Source organism: Varanus komodoensis, unplaced genomic scaffold, assembly GCF_004798865.1.
Source record: "Varanus komodoensis strain SLA01 unplaced genomic scaffold, ASM479886v1 scaffold151, whole genome shotgun sequence".
NCBI lineage: Eukaryota > Metazoa > Chordata > Lepidosauria > Squamata > Varanidae > Varanus > Varanus komodoensis.
Window position 1 is genome coordinate 75540 of NW_025335443.1, and position 16747 is coordinate 92286.

Sequence of the window (16747 nt, forward strand, 5' to 3'; positions counted from 1 at the left end):
GTGCTCTTCTGAGACCGGACTGATGCCCCGTGTGGACGATCTGCCCGAAGAAGCGAGTTTGGGCAAGGAAGATCCTGCGGGCTCCCAGCATTAACTAGGAATTGGCGTAAAGCACAGGCAGCTGCTGGCTGGCTGTGTGTGGAGGGGACGCAGCAGGGCTGCCCAAGGCTGGAGGAGAGCAAGGCTGCCTCCAGCAGACGGCCCTTCGGACAGACGGCTGCAAACGGGCACCGTGATCGGACGGGCATTTTTTGGAGCTGCAAGATGAGAAGCCGGGCATGTCACAGCGAAGGGGAGGAATACCGGCACAGCCTGCAAGTGCCAGCTCACTTCCGTTTACTTAGATTGTGCCCCAGCAAAAACAGGTTGTGTTTTCTGGGCCAAGTGCCTCGCATGCAATCAAGCGGTAACAATGCCAATTCATCCATTTCGGTGCTAGGTCCTAACAGAGCAAAATGTGGGCAAGTCAACGGGGGCGTGTGACTGTTTCTGCAAGGCACTGTAGTTTTCCTTCACCTCCAGACGTTTGGCCTGGCTGGTCTCCAGGACCCCTTTTCAACTGTATTGTTTTAGGGTGATTCATCCATCTTTCATCATTGGACTGCTGCTCATGCAAGAGGCGACTTGCAGGAGTCGACAACAACTGACTGAATGCTGCAGACAGTAACTTGTTTCGTGACGTGGCGTGTCAAGAGCATTTTTCCACTGCATTCATTCTGAAGTTTGACTGTGAGTCATTGAGTGGAGAGCAACCAAGTGGGAAGGGAAAATGTGAACGGACCCTAAGAAATGTCTCTCCTTCCGTCTGCACTCGCCCAACCCTTAAGATCTTCATCTGAGGTCCTCCTTTGGGAGCCCTCTTTGAAGGAGATCAGAAGAGTCGCCACCTGGAGAACGGCCTTTTCTGTGGTGGTGCCCCAACTTTGGAACTTGCTCCCCAGAGAGATGTGCTTAGCACCAACGTTATCTTCATTTTGGTGCCAGGCCAAACCCTTTTTATTTTCCCTGTATTTTAAGGCTTAATGTTAATTTAATGATTGACTTTTACTGTATTTCTAGATTTATTTGTGTTGCTTATTGTTTTGCCGTATTGAGATCCTTGGTATAGGACGGGATAGGAATGTTTTAAAATGAATAAATAAAAACTGGTTTCATAACGAGCCAAGCTGCCTTACATTGTTGTTATTGCATTTCTGTATTGCTTGTAGCCCAGGCTCTTTGGGTGGTCCAGAACATTCAAGTCACCCATCCAGACTTCAGCCAGGCCCAACCCTGCTAAGCTTCCAAGATTACAGAATCTGGCACTTCGGGCTATATGGAAGGATGCTGTTTCTCCTTGACAACACAGATGAAAATGTCAACGTCATTTGCCAGATGTTTGCTCTGAGCTTTGGTTCTGTGGTGGAGCTCAGTCCAACCTACCGCACAGGCTGGTGGTTGCGAGGATAAGGTGGAGAGGAGGAGGGGAATGATGTAAGACACCTCGAGCTCTTTGGAAGGAAAAGGGGCAGGACAGAAATATAATAAGTAAATAAAATACAAGAAGCCTGCCAGTGGAGGCTCGGGTCATCCCAACAACTTACACGGATTCCTGTCAGTTCCCCAGCTCCTTCCCCCCTCTGTACTGGATGTGTTTTAGCCTCTGAGTTCAGATGGTTACTGGATTGTGGCCTTACTGCATTTTGGGGAGGCAAAATGTTCTTCGACATGCCTGGAACGGTTCTCCCTCCACTGACTAATTAATAGGAGAAGGCATTTTTCTGCCTCTCCGTAATATTAGAACTCACAGGGGTCATCCCCTAAAGCTGATGACTGGGAGATTCACAGCTGATCAAAGGGTGACCACGGCACTCGGTTTCTTGCCAATGGACTTCTGGCAAGGGACGGGTTACACCTCACGAGGATGGGGAAAAGGTCGTTTGGAGATGCTCTAGCGAGCTTCGTCCGGAAGACTTTAAACTGAGCTTGGAGGGGGTGGGTTCAGACCCCCCAGGAACGTGTCTGCACTGGACAAGTGTGGGGAGAGGAAGTGTGGGGAGCAGAGATTTAGAGGTACTGCAGGGACTGACAGGACTCCTACAGAGAGGGGCCAGGTATCAGGGAGGATGGGAGGAAGGAGGAGGCTGGGAACACCAAGGAAAGGAAGCGGTGGGAAGGAGTTGAGGTGCATGTACACCAATGCTAGGAGCATGGGTAATAAGCAGGAAGAGCTAGAAGCTCTCCTGGGAATAGGAGGGTATGACCTGGTGGGGATCACAGAAACTTGGTGGGATGAAAGGCAAGTCTGGAACGTGAACATAGAAGGGTATCACCTTTTTAGAAAGGACAGGAAGGGAAAGAGGGGTGGGGGTGAGGCTTTATACGTCAGGGAAGGGATTGGATGCAGTGAGATAGAATGCAGCACAGATGGGGATTCGGTAGAGGCAGTCTGGGAGAAACTTAGGGGTTTTGACAGGGAAAGGGACCTCACGGTGGGGGTATGTTATCGCCCTCCAGGTCAACTTGAGGCCCTGGATGATGTCCTGACAGGTCAGATTCTAAGGATATCTCGGGAGACACAGTAATTATGGGAGATTTCAATCTCCCGGATATTACTTGGGAGACTCACTCGGCAGTGACAGCCAGGTCACGTCGCTTCCTAGAAGCTATTGAGGGAGCATTTTTCCATACAGAGGGTCCGAGAGGTGACGAGGGGGGGAAACATCCTTGACTTGGTCTTGACCAATAGGGAGGAGCTGATAGATGAAGTACAGATTAGGGGAGCTCTGGATGCGAGTGATTATTCCATCCTTTGCTTTGAGATGAGGGGACTGGGGACGTGCAGCAGGTCGAGCACTAGAAGCTGGGACTTCAAGAGGGCCAACTTTGGCCAACTGAAGGCCAGACTGGGGAGTCTCCTGGGATAGGTTACTGGAAGGTAAGCGAGTTGAGGAGGGGTGGATAGCACTTAAAAGGGAGGTTTTGGAGGCACAAGCCTTGACGATACCTCTAGTCAGTAAGGTGGGGAGGCGGAGCAGAGTGCCGCCACGGATGCAAAAGGAGGTGGTTAGAGGGATTAGACAAAAGAGGAACCTCCGTAGGAAATGGGTACTGGGGGAAGGGGGAAATAGACAAAAGGGTATACCGGGAGGAGGAGGCCTGTTGCAGGAGGATTCTTCGCAAGGCTAAGGCTGATTACGAGCTGAGACTTGCCAAGAATATCAAGAGCAATAAAAAGGGCTTCTTTCAGCATGTAAATAGGAAGAGGAAGGGGAGACTGGTGGGACCACTAAATAAGGAGGAAGGAGATCCAGTGACTGATATGAGGGAACAGACACTGATGCTAAATGACTATTTTGCCTCTGTGTTCTCCCCAAAGCAGGACGGGGGATATCCACATAGGAGATTAGATGACGCTGGGGACTTAGGGGCACTGATTAGAGTCACCCCCCCTTGAAGTCGAGGGGCTCCTCAGGGCATTGGACATTACAAAGGCACCAGGCCCTGACGGGTTACACCCGAGAGTACTTAGAGAGTTGTCAGGGGTTCTCTCACACCCGCTGGCCTCCATTTTTGAGACCTCGTGGAGAACGGGTGAAGTTCCAGAGGACTGGAGGGTGGCATCAGTGGTCCCAATTTTCAAAAAGGGTAGTAGAAGGGACATGGGGAATTACAGACCTGTTAGCCTTACGTCCATTGTAGGAAAAACAATGGAAAGGCTCATAATAGAGAGAGATCTAGTGCTGCTAGATAGGGAAGGGAGGCTGGCAGCCACACAACACGGTTTCTGCAAAAACAGGTCCTGCCAGACACACCTTGTGGAATTCTATGACAAGGTTTCGAGATGGCTAGATGGAGGGGATGCAGTGGATGTGGTATACCTGGATTTCAGCAAGGCCTTTGACAAAGTGCCCCATGATATCCTGGTGGAGAAACTGAGGAGTTTTGGGACACACCAAAGCACTGTCAGGTGGATTAGGGCATGGCTGACTGACTGAAAGCAGAAGGTAACCATTAACGGGGAATCATTGGGATGGCAGCCAGTGACAAGTGGGGTCCCCCAGGGCTCTGTCCTGGGGCCGATCCTGTTTAATCTTTTCATTAACGACATGGAAGAAGGGGTGAACAGTCTGCTGATCAAATTTGCAGATGACACTAAAACTGGAGCAGTGGCCACAACTGAGGAGCAGGTACTCCAGATCCAAAAGGATCTGGGCAGACTATGGAAGTGGGCAGGAGACAACAGGATGGCGTTCAATGTGGATAAGTGCAAGGTCTTGCACTTGGGCCTTAGGAATGGGTGTCATAAGTACAGGTTAGGTGACAAGTGGCCAGAGAGCAGCACTTGTGAAAGGGACCTCGGGGTGTTGGTTGACTGCAGGCCAAACACAAGTCAGCAGTGTGATGCTGTGGTCAAGAGGGCGAACGCCACCCTTGGTTGCATAGCCAGAAGTGTGGCTTCTAGATCAAGAGAGGAATTGCTACCACTCTATATGACTCAGGTGCGCCCGCAACTGGAGTATTGTGCTCAGTTTTGGGCCCCTCATTACAGAAAGGATATAGCCAGGTTAGAGTCAGTGCAGCGTAGAGCCACAAGGTTGGTGGCCGGTTTGCAGGGGATGGGGTATGAGGCGAGACTGAGGGAACTGGGTCTCTTCAGCCTGGAGAAGAGGAGACTCAGAGGGGATATGTTGGCGACATACAGGTATGTGAGGGGATGTCACACGGAGGTGGGTAGAGACCTGTTCTCCCCTGCAGAGGAAGGCAGGACGCGCTCCAACGGAGCAAAGTGCAGGGAACCCAGGTTCAATTTGGATGCCCGGAAGCACGTCCTGACAGTCAGGACCCCGAGGGTGTGGAATGGGCTTCCCCGGGAGGTGGTTGGGGCCCCGTCGGTGCAGGTGTTCAAGGATAGACCGGACGTCCACATGGTGGGCATGTCATGAGCGGAGCCGGCTGGTGCCGGAGGTCAGACTAGATGGCCCGGGAGGCCCCTTCTGACTCGCTAAAATGAGAAATGAGAAAGGAAGGATTCTTCATGTTAAACTGTGGAACTCACCCATCTTAATGGTTTTAAAAGGGGATTGGACAGATTCGTGAGGGAGGAGGCTCTCTGGCCACTAGCCCTGCTGCCCTGTGTTTCCTCTCTCACCAGAGGTGGCCTGCCTGCACGCACCCGATGCTGAGGCGCTTGGGCAGAGGAGGCCTTGCACCCATCCTGCTGGAGGGATCCTGTGGGTGGCTGGCCTGGCTGGACCCTTGGTCTGCCCCAGCATGGCTTTTCTCATGTGCTTATGTTCTTCTTATTGAATTTATTCCTGTTGTGACATTTCTACAAAGGGTGAAATCAGACTGCATTACAAAGCAAATCAAAGATGTCCCACTGAAAGGGTGTCAGGCAGGTCAAACAAACTTTTATCTGTTTGTTTATAAAAATCTTAGGCTTGTTTTTCCTTTTCCAAAACTGCTCAAAGCTATGTAGAAAATGTGTAAAAACTAGTACAATGTTTAAAATTAAGTCAAAAGAAAGCAAGAATTAAAACATAGGTCCACATACTCACACCCACACACACAATAATATTAGTGAATTACCAAAGAGAACACGAGGAAGAATAGATGCAAGAAAAGGAACAGCTGAGCAGCAACCTTAAAAATAATTTTCAGATGAAGTCTTGCATGCTGTAACACCAGTCCAGCCCCGTTGGAGTCAGTGCGATTTTAGTCGTATTGCAAGTTTCACAAATTTTTAAAAAATGCTTACCAAGCGGTGAAAAGTCCTAAGGGTTGGACGCTGTTGGCTCCAGGGTGTGTTTCACACAGATGTTTGCTGGAGGCCCAGTAATAATGATCTAATAGTGATCCTTCGAACAATCCTGTAACGTAGGCATTACTGCCCCTGAGCTGCCTCACAGCAAACCTCCTTCACCAAGTCTCACTTGGAAAATACGGAGCTACCGGCTTCCTCCTAACGGGAGCCAGCAGGCACTGAGCTTGGGATATTCTGCATGGAGAGGAGTGAGCATCGCCTGCCATGGAGCTATGGGGAAGGGGAAACGGAATTCTCCGCTTCCACGGTCCACTTTTCTAGGAGAGGGTCTCACCGGAAGATCTCGACGAACGGGCCCTTGAACGATGGCTCCGAATGCCTCTGAGAACATGAGCATTGCTTGGGCTTTCCAAATTGTTTTGTGCAACCCTGCCTTCCAACATGGTGCCTTACAGATGTTTGGAGCTGTAATGCTCCGCATTCCTGATTGTTGGCACCGCTGGCTGGGACCGGTGGCAGCTGCACTCCAAAGCACCTGGAGGACGCCAGGATGGGGAAGGCCGCGAGACCCGGAGGGCAGCGTCTCCTTTAGAAGGAAAGAAACGCCGTAATGCTCAAAGCATTAATAAGGCCTTTCTCCCATGTGGACTTTCTCGTGTCTGTTCAGTATGGTTTTCTGTGCGAAGCTTTCCCCACATTTGTGGCATTCGTATGCCTTCTCTCCCGTGTGAATTCTCTGATGTCTAAGCAAGACCTCCCTTTGATTGAAACTTTTCCCACACTCGGGGCACTGGTAGGGCTTCTCTCCTGTATGGAACTTCTGATGCCTTACCAATGAATCTCTCCGGCAGAAGTGTTTCCCGCACGCAGGGCATTCGTACGGCTTCTTCCCTGTGTGGATTTTCTCGTGTCTGTTTAAGCTTTCCCTCTGGCTGAAGCATTTCCCGCACTGAGAGCACTCATGGAGCCTCTCGCCCATGTGCTTTTCCCAGTGTCTAACAAACCCCTCTCTCCAGTTGAAGCTTTCCCCGCATTCAGAGCATTGATACACTTCGGGCCTCACGTGGCTTCTCTGATGTTTAGCAAGGTAGTTCTTTTTCTGGAAGCGCTTCCCACACGCATAAGGGGTTGCTCCAGAATGAACCTGCTGATTTGCAGCCAGTCCTGACCTGCATCGGTACCATATCCCGCTCTTGGAGTGCAAAAACCTATTCATCCGCCCGTGACTTGCAGAGTCCTTGATTGCCGTGTGGCTTCCTGCAATCTCCGTAGATTCGTCCCAGTCTTCCAGCAGCTCCTTCCCCTCCTGCCCATTGGAGTTGCACCCGCGTTCATGAATCTCAGCCACCAAAGAAGCTGTCCCTTGGGATATTTCCAAGGACATGCTGCATATTTCTTCTGGCTCCTGACTTCTTGACTGGGAATCTTCTTTCTTGATTTTAACGGGGTCCTCATCACCTGCCGGCAGGCAGAGATACAATCTAACCGTACTTCTTATGTCAGAGGGAGGGATAGGCAAAGGAGAAATTTATTTATTTAATTTATTTAAGACTATTTTATACCACTCACTACCAAAGTCTCGGGATGGTTTGACAATAGAGCAAAATAAAACACAGCATCCTAATTAATTCCTAGCAATAAAACCCGTATTAAAATGACAATCAAACCTTAAAATATTGGGAAAATAAAAAGGCGCCAAAAAGAATAAAGTGAACCTCTCTGGGGAGCATATTGCATAAGCGGGGTGCCACTGCGGAGGAGGCCCTTCTCCGGGTAGCCACCCTCCTAATCTCCTTCAGGGAGGGCACCAGGGGCATCTGCCCCAGATCGTAAGGGCTGGGTGGGCACCTATGGAAGGAGACACTAACAATAATATAGACCGGAAAATCAGCCCTGCAGGCCAAAGCATTTTTCTTGCTGTGGGGAGGCTGTCTGCCATAGGGACAATTTTAGCACAGTGGGGTCAGCTGTGCCCTCAGGCGTCTACTTCATTCTGCCACATCCAGGTGCAAAGGAGGCACCCTTCAGTGTGGGTCTGCCTGCATGTGCGCCTGGAGTGAGGGCCCTGAGGGAGAGGAGGTTCTTCACTTAGCTTACCTCGCAGGGTTGCCATGAGGATAAAAGGGGGAAGAACTGTGCATAGTGGCTTGCATGGGACCCCGGCCTGGAGCTCGCCCTTTTATAACCCCTCCATACCTGCGACATTGCCTGGAAATGCCTCCCCAGCCTCAGCATCCTGGATGAAAACCATTCCTTGTTCCATCTGGGATACAGCTTCAGGTTTTGGAATCACAAATCCTCCTTAAAGAAAGAAAGAAAGTGGGAAGAGGAGGAAAGAGCTTTTGTGGGGGAAAGACTATCAATCGATTTCAACCTAACCAATTTAAAGCGCTGCATGACCCCCGCCCCCCTTTTAAAACAAACCGTTGGTTGAATTTTAACAAGGAGGTCCTGCAGTAATATATTACGGTGTGGAGTTAGTATAACTATTGTCACATCACATATATACTCCAACTCTATTTCTTTGCAGGAACTCCATCTGGCTTCTTATGTTTGATCCTCTGAACAACAACCCTGTGAGGTAGGTTAGTTTGAGAGCTTGTGACCAGCCTCAAGTCACCAAAGTAAACTTCATGGCAGAGTCCTGAGTTTATTTATTTATTTATTTAGAAAATTTCTATGCCGCCCCATTCGCCGAAGCCTCGGGGCGGCTCACAGCATAAATCAATTAAAATAATATAAATTAACAATATAAAATAAGTCGCCCTGGCCAAAGAATAAAATAAATAAATACTATTAACAGTTAAAATGACGTTTGAATAAAAAGGTCTTCGCCTGGCGCCGAAAAACAAATAACGACGGCGCCAGGCGGACCTCTCTGGGGAGCGCATTCCATAACTTAGGCGCCACCGCAGAGAAAGCCCTCCTCCGAGTAACCACCCTCCTAATTTCTTTCACGGAGGGTTCCTGGAGGAGGGCCTCTGCTGCCGATCTTAGGGGGCGGGCGGGCGTATATGGATGTAAGCGCTCCTTCAGGTAACCAGGACCCAAGCCATTTAGGGCTTTATAGGTCATCACCAACACCTTGAATTGGGCCCGGACTTCAATGGGAAGCCAGTGAAGCTGACGGAGGACTGGAGTCATGTGAACATAACGCCCAGTCCCCGTCAGCAGCCTGGCAGCTCTATTTTGAACCAACTGAAGTATCCCTCAATTGAGTATCCCTCTATTTTGAACCAATTGAGTTCCCTCTACTCTAACCACTACTCCCCACCATCTCTCTACTCCCCATCAAGAATCTACTTCTGATCTGCTCAGAGAACATCTCAAAGAAATTCTACAATTTTGGGCAGCATCCTATTGTTATTGTCACATAGCACTGATATCCCACCTTTTTTCCTCTTGCAAGGAACCCCGGGTGGCTTACATAGTCCTCCTTCACTCCATTTTATGCTCACAACAACAACAACAACAACCCTGTGAGGTAGGTTAGGCTGAGAGTGAGCGCCTGGCCCAGGTCCAGGCAGGAAGCTTCATGGTGGGACTCAGACCCAGATCTCCGAGTTCCCCAGCCCTCCATACCACATGGGTTCTCAAGGAATCATTAAATAAATCAATCTGCACCTCGTAGCGTTTGGCTGCCTATCACTTGGTATTATTTAGAAGGAAAGCCCATTTCACCCATGAAGGAAAAACCTCAGTGAGGTGAAATTGACTTTTCTGCAAATAAACCACCTACTCACCTTAAGAGACTCATTCCTACTAAGGAATCGGAAATTCCCTACTTTTAAATTAATTTTGGTGAGTGTCATTTATTTATTTATGGATTTATATCCTGCCTTTTTCCTGGAAAGGGCTCAAGACAGCTTACATCATCTCTCCTCCTCCATCTTATCCCCACAACAACAACCCTGTGAGGTAGGTTGGGCTGAGAGTCTGTGACTGGCCCAAAGTCACCCAGTTGACTCCATGGCCGAGCAGGGACCAGAACCCAGATTGCCCGAGTCCCAGTCCCATGCTCTTAACCACTACACCACACTGGCTCTCTTTAAAACTTCTGCTAGTCACCCAGAGAGCCTTGACTTTGAGCAGTTTAGAAAATAATTAAACACAGTAAACCAAAGCCCTCGTGCCATATTTACCCAAAGAGCTGATATCCTCGGAGCTCTGTTGCATGACATTGTTCCCAGGATGGGGTCTGACACAGCCCATGCCCTGTTGTCCAAGGACCCAGCCGAGCCGTCTGAGTTCATGCTCCCCTGAAACCGCAAAACACCATGCAGATCTCGTCCTCCGGAGCCCGTTTTAATGCACTTTTTCATGGGCTGGGACCCTCAGGCCGAATCCAGGCCTGCCAGGGGCCAGTCCCGCCTTGGTGCAGCTTTCCCCCCATTCTGAAAGTGCTTCTGCTAAAAGTGAATCCGGCCTTCATGATAAAGGAGCCCCCCCCACCCCTGCAATAAATAAACACAGTTAAAACGGAGGGGGAACCATTATTATGCTGCACGGATGGGATATGCAGTAATGCGGATGTACTTCCTGACCACGTTTCCAATGAGCCAGTCAGCCCTCCTCCATGATGCTCCATTCCGTTCCCCCTTCAGTGAAACCCCATGCCTGAGTACACCAAGTCCTCGCTGGGGTTTCCTCCCCACACTTAGGGTTCCCCCCCGCCCCCAGGGTGTTTAGATTTTGCACTCCTGCAAACCTTGGGATTTCCCTAAATCTTCTTTTGCATGGGTTTTCCCTCTATAAGCAGCAATGCTCAGCTCTGCACATCAGAAATACTGTTGTTGCTGTTGTTGTTGTTATTGTTATTATTATTATTATTACTATTATTATCTCACCTTTTTCCTCTTGTGAGGAACCCAAGGTGGCTTGCTTAGCTCCTTTTTATTCTCACAACAGCCCTGCGAGGTAGGTTAGGCTGAGAGAGAGTGCCAGGCCCAAAGTTACCCAGGCTGAGGGGAGACTCAAACCCAAGATCTGCCAGGATTGACACTAATAACCATGCCATTCTGCTAAGGTTTTTCTTATTTGTTGTTGTTACTCTCCATTCCTCGCCCTTGACTGAATCTCATCATGGTCAATATTTAAATTATTTTTATTATGTTCATTTCTATACTGTTGCATAATCAAAGTTCTCTGAGCGGTTCACAACAGTAATTATAAGGTTTAAACTTATAGTTTTAGTTTTAAAATTTTTACTTTTAAACTTACAGTTTTAAAATTAGAATTTGGAACTTATAATTTACATAAGTTTATATCTAAAATATATATAGATTATATAAATTCATAGACTTTTTATATATAATTTGAGACTTTGTTGTTGTTGTTAGTCACGAAGTCGTGTCCGACCCATCGTGACCCCATGGACAACACTCCCCCAGGCCTTCCTGTCCTCCACCATCCCCCCGAGTCCACTCAAACTCTCACCAACTGCTTCAGTGACTCCATCCAGCCATCTCATCCTCTGCCGTCCCCTTCTCCTTTTGCCATCCATTGTTCCCAGCATTAGGCTCTTCTCCAGGGAGTCCTTCCTTCTCATTAGGTGGCCAGAGTATTTGGGTTTCATCTTCAGTATCTGGCCTTCTAAAGAGCAGTCAGGGTTGACCTTCTCTAAGAATGACCGGTTTGTTCTCCTTGCTGTCCAAGGGACTCGCAGGAGTCTCTGTAGTAACCCACAGGTTTACAAATGAGACCAAAGGCCAATTAGCATTTTAAGAGGAGTTTATTACCTGCGCAGGGACCAACACTCAGGTAAGAGTGCGGCCCCTGCCAGAGGGATAGCAGGGTTTTTATACCCTTGTTTTTTCAATGGTCTATGCAGGTGCTTGAATAACAACATATTTTCCTGCTTTTAGCAAGCAAGCACGGATACAAGGGCGTAACGACTGCGGTTAGCTCAGCATGCTCTGTCTTACGGTAAGCCTTGCAGGTAGCGTGCATCCGACATGCCTTTTACCCGTGCACCTGGGCCAGGCTGTCTCTGTGGTTTTGCTATATTTCCTGTTATTCTGTGCAGACGTGCAGCTCAAGGGGAGCTCTATGGGGTCAGGTCACAACAGTCTCCTCCAGCACCACAATTCAAAGGCCTCAATTCTTCGGTGCTCAGCCTTCCTTATGGTCCTGCTTTCACAGCCATACATTGCAACTGGGAAAACCATAGCCTTGACTACACGCAGTTTTGCTGGCAGGGTGGTGTGTCTGCTTTTTTAGTATGCTGCCTAGATTTGCCATAGCTTTCCTCCCCAGGAGCAAGCGTCTTTTAATTTCTTGGCTGCAGTCCCTGTGGGCAGTGATCTTGGAGCCCACTTTTAAACTTCTTGGGATACAGAAGCTAATACAAAAACTGGCCATGCTATAGAAACGCATGTGGTCGTTATGGGGATATGCTATGCTTAGGGACCACATAATTCTTGAGAATACCTTTTCCTTGTATCCATCCTCATGATTATGCAAGCCCCATGAAATATTGGCTCAGCTCAAAGAGGTGGGAATAGGCAACAGCGGGGCTGTAAGAAATTCAAATCAAAAAGAGCAGGAAACCTGAAGAGGCCGGAGCTGCGCTTTAGGTAACGTTCCTGTTGTGTCCCACGGTTTTACAGATGAGACCAGAGACCAGTTGGTATTTTTAAGAGGAGTTTTTTTTATTACCTGCGCAGGGACCAGCACTCTCACACAAGGATGGGATGAGTGCGGGGCCCCTCCGTAGAGGGAAAGCAGAGTTTTTATACCATGTTACAAACAAATGGAAAATTATTGTTGGCAACCTAAGCGAGCTAGCATGATACAGAAGCGAGACGGTTTTGCGGTTAGTCTATATTTTGATACAAAAGCGGAGCGGTTTGCAGTTAGCCTATCCTTTTACGTTTTTATGCCTTTGATAAGCCTTGCCCATTTTCTGAAGTAACACTCTGTATATGCCTGGGGCAACTGATAAACCTCCTATTAGGCTATTTTAATACATAAAGCCTCCTATTATGCTAACTCAATACACAAAGCCTTCTATTATGCTAGCTTTTGTAGACAACTGATATCATTCTATTATGCTAATCTTGTGCCAGAAATGTCCAGCCTAACAGTTCCCACATGTTTGTGCTGGGAGCAAATCCACATAATGAATCTGTGTATATGCAATTGAATTGGCATTTTACTCCAGGCTTTTGAGGATTCTGCGCATGCAGCCGACTCTTCTGTGTTCAGACCAATCGAAGGGAGCATTTTGGATTCCTTCATTCGTGCTGAATTCAAAAGGACATTTCAACTTTGCAGCTCCACAGCCGGTTTTATTTGTACTGGTGCTGCTGCCAGGGACTTGGGTGCAGGGGTTGTAGTATTTTCTTACTATCATTATATATTATAATTGTTTGAGCTGTTTTGTTTTAAAATTGTCGCTAAGAAGAGGTTCATTTAGTATGTTAGGTTGTGTTGCAATGTTCATTTGGAAGCAAACAGACCCATAGACTCTAGCAGTGTTTGACACAGGCCTAGTTCACACCAAAGCTGGGTCTGGACTTGCACCACTGCAGACTCTGGACGGGAGCTGAGATGCTGTCGTGCATTTTGAAATACCCCTGTGCAGAGGAAACCAGCGTGCCACGGAAAAAGCTGGCTTAGAATCCTCTTCAGTATGTTCGTTTTCAGCATTCAGAGCGTTCTTTCAACTATCCTATATAAACACGTGATTTCTTTTTCTCTCGTCTTGCACTGGTGCTTACCAAGTGGCCTTGAGTGGCCCTAGTTTAAGGCAGAAACGGGGAGATGAATCTTTGGGGAAGAGTTCATTTTAAGGACTGCTTGCACCCACAGAAACTTGGCTGTTGCGGTCCTATTCACAGGTTCACCATCAAGATCTATCTGTCTGGTAGGCACTAAAGGCAAGGCTTTCTCAGTGGTGGCCCCCAAATCTTTGGAATCCTGTTTTGCACTAATTTTTATGTTTCAAACAGGTTCTAGAGTTGAGCATTTACTTTACTAAGACTCCACCAAAACGTCACGTACCTCAGTAAGCCCAGCTGCGGCCATTTCTTCAGGGTGAGACAACAAGCTCGGCAGACTTGGGGAAAACATTTTGTTGGCCGTGAAGGACGGCAGTGGGAATTTCAGAAGGAGGACTGATTATCTACATTCATCCACTCAACTAATCCCCTTTTCCATAAATTCCAAATGCCACTCTCATATCCAGAAAGAAATATCTCTTCCCACAAAACCATCCTCTTCTCTCTGCCTTTTGGAGCAAGTACGGAGGGCAAGGAATGTTTGATCCATTCTATCGTCTTATTCTCACTTCACATCCTCCACAGACATATGCGGCCCAACCCGCCTTTTGTCCCCAACAGCCCTGTAGGGTAGATTAGATGGCGAGGTAGCGACCAGCCCAAGTTCACCCAATGGTCTGGTTGCTCTCAGTGAGTCCAAACAACAGCATGGAATTACTGAAACATGGATTGTTGTTGAACCATAAAGGGCAAAGGTGGATGGGCAGAGCTCCCAATCCAGGCCTGCAACAGGCGCTAGCAACATGACAGTTTTTGCCCATCGGAGAGTTTATTTATTATTTATTTTTATTTATTAAAACATTTATATGCAGTCCTTTGCCACAGCCTCAGGACGGCTTACAAAAATATTAATATAAATAACAATAAAATACAAATCTCAATAAAAACAATCAATAAACAATACATAATACAATAAATAATCAATAAAAATAAATCAATCAAAAGTGACTGTTAAAAACCATTAAAAATACTGATAAAATACTGATAAATAAAAAGGTTTTAACCTGGCGCCGAAAAGAATATAAACTCGGCAACAGGAGAACTTCTCTAGGGAGCGCATTCCACAGTCTGGGCGCCACCACAGGGAAGGCCCTCCTCCGAGTAGATGTCCTTTTACCTCCTTCAAGAGGAGCTGCAGAGGATTCTGGGACACACGCCGCCCCAGCCTATGTGGGTGCACCCCTGTCCTACATGAGCTGAGGGCAGACGCAGCCACTTCACCCCCTTTGTCCACATACGGCAGAGGAAGCTCAGCAGGAAGGAGAAATCTGTCCATTATTCATCCCGTACGCACTTCCCAAAGGCATCCCAGGAGCTGCCAGTGAATCCTCACCTAGCGGGCAAAGATCCATGTCCATTTGCTCCCTGGCCTCAGGGGAGACACCCCTCAGAGGTGCTCTTTCTGCTTTTGAAGGATTTGTGGGCAGATCTTCCAATGGCACCTGAAAAGGGCAAGGTGGGCCCTGTTCGGACGACAGAGCGAAAGAGCGTCACAGTTCAAAGCAAATGGAAGGCACTGGATTCCTACTGTGGACAGATCAGCAAGATTCCCGCCCTGAGCAGGGTGTTCTGCAAAGTGGCCTCCAGAGTTCCTCCCACCTTAAAATTATGCTATTTGCTCCCCAAAAGGAAAGAGACAGTGTGGTATAGTGGTTAGAGGACTGGCTTGGGACTCTGGCAATCCGGGTTCTAGTCTCTGCTTGACCATGGAGCTCATTGAGTTGTTTTGGGCCAGCCACAAACTCTCAGCTCAGCCTACATCTGTGGGTTGTTATAAGAATAAAATAGGAGACTTTTGTAAGACTTCTTTCTGCTGCCTCGGGTTCCTTGCAGAAAGAAGAGTGAAATGTAAGCCGTCCAGAGACTGTTTTAGTAATAGGAAGGCATAGAAAAACTTTAAATAAAGAAATGTAAAGAAATAAAAATCTGGGGAAAGATAGGGGCCTGGAGGAGTCACAGCTGTAGCTCTCTTGGCTTCCTGGAGCAAGGAGGCATGCCTTTGTAGCAATCCATACAAAGCCGTTCTGGAGCATTGCTAAGCCTCATTTCTTTTGCCCTGGTGGAGGCAACACTTTCGGATTGCACATCTCAGATCTTACCTGCCAGTCCCAAGTCGTGGCCTCCTGGGGGCTTGGGAGGAACTCCTCCGGGACCATGTGTGTGCCTGCCTCGGGGTCCCACACCCGGATCCTGCTCTGGATTTCCTTGGGCAAAATGGCCAGGAACTGCTCCAGGATCAGTAGCTCCAGGATCTGCTCCTTGCTGTGCCGCTCCGGCTTGAGCCACCGGTGGCACAGCTCCTGGAGCTGCCCGTAAACCTTTCGTGGGTCCTCGACTTCCTGGTAGCGGAACTGCCTGAAGTGCTGGCATTGCACCTCCATTTTGATCGCATCCCCTCGCAAGATGGCGGCCTTCACCTTCGCATAGTCCTCCCTGTCTGTCGCTTCTAAGGAACTGAAGGCCTGCTGGGCTTCTCTGCTCAGCGCTGGCAGGAGCCGGGCCGCCCACTCTCCCCGAGGCCACCGGCAGGCCTTGGCCACTTGCTCGAAGGAGGCCAGGAAGGCCTTGGCATCGTCCCAAGGCCCAACTTGGGACAGTGGTGGGCTTCCCCAACCTGAGCAATGGCAGTCCAGCGCCTTCAAGACCTCTTGGCACTGGGCCATCCATGGCAGCGGAAAGCTGTCCTTGGGTCGCTGTTTCCCATTTTGTGGTGCCGCCTGCCTTGGCAACTCCTTTAAGCACGTCCTCCTGAAGACCTGCAGGACCTTCCCTGCCACTTCTAACCTCTCCTCCATCTTGAATTCTGGATTTCTGCTCTCTGCTGCAGCTTGGGAGATTTGGCAGCCCTCTGATGTTGAACGTGGCCAGCAGTTCGGGGTCGGTGACGGGCAGGTTGGGGTCAGTTCATGTGGCGGACCCTACAACATTTTGCCTGGGCTTTCTCCAAGACAGTGTCTCTGGGTGGAACTCCTGGGTGATAACACAGGATCGGTCCCTTCAGGATCGAGAAAAATGGAACACAAAAGAACATAATGAAAGACTGGATTGTTTTGGAGAAGAAAATAGTGTGGGAGATCAAGCCAAGTTGTTTTACTCAGCAGGTCATAGAAAAGCCCTGAAATGCATACATTTTACTGAACATTTGAGTCATTATTAATCTGAGAATTTATTTAAAACTTTTCTATACCGTCCCATATTTAGATGTCTTGGGGCAGTTAAC

At 48.5% G+C, this 16747-nt stretch overlaps 1 protein-coding gene across 1 annotated transcript; it reads right to left on the reverse strand.

Moving 5' to 3' along the window:
* Positions 1–6368: 6368 nt before the first annotated feature.
* Positions 6369–16322, reverse strand: LOC123021017 (zinc finger and SCAN domain-containing protein 31-like). Its single transcript, XM_044425390.1, has 3 exons — positions 15791–16322; positions 7943–8047; positions 6369–7204 (listed from the first exon to the last, which is right to left on the reverse strand). The coding sequence occupies exons 1-3, from the start codon at positions 16320–16322 to the stop codon at positions 6369–6371; spliced, it is 1473 nt and encodes a 490-aa protein (XP_044281325.1).
* Positions 16323–16747: the final 425 nt, after the last annotated feature.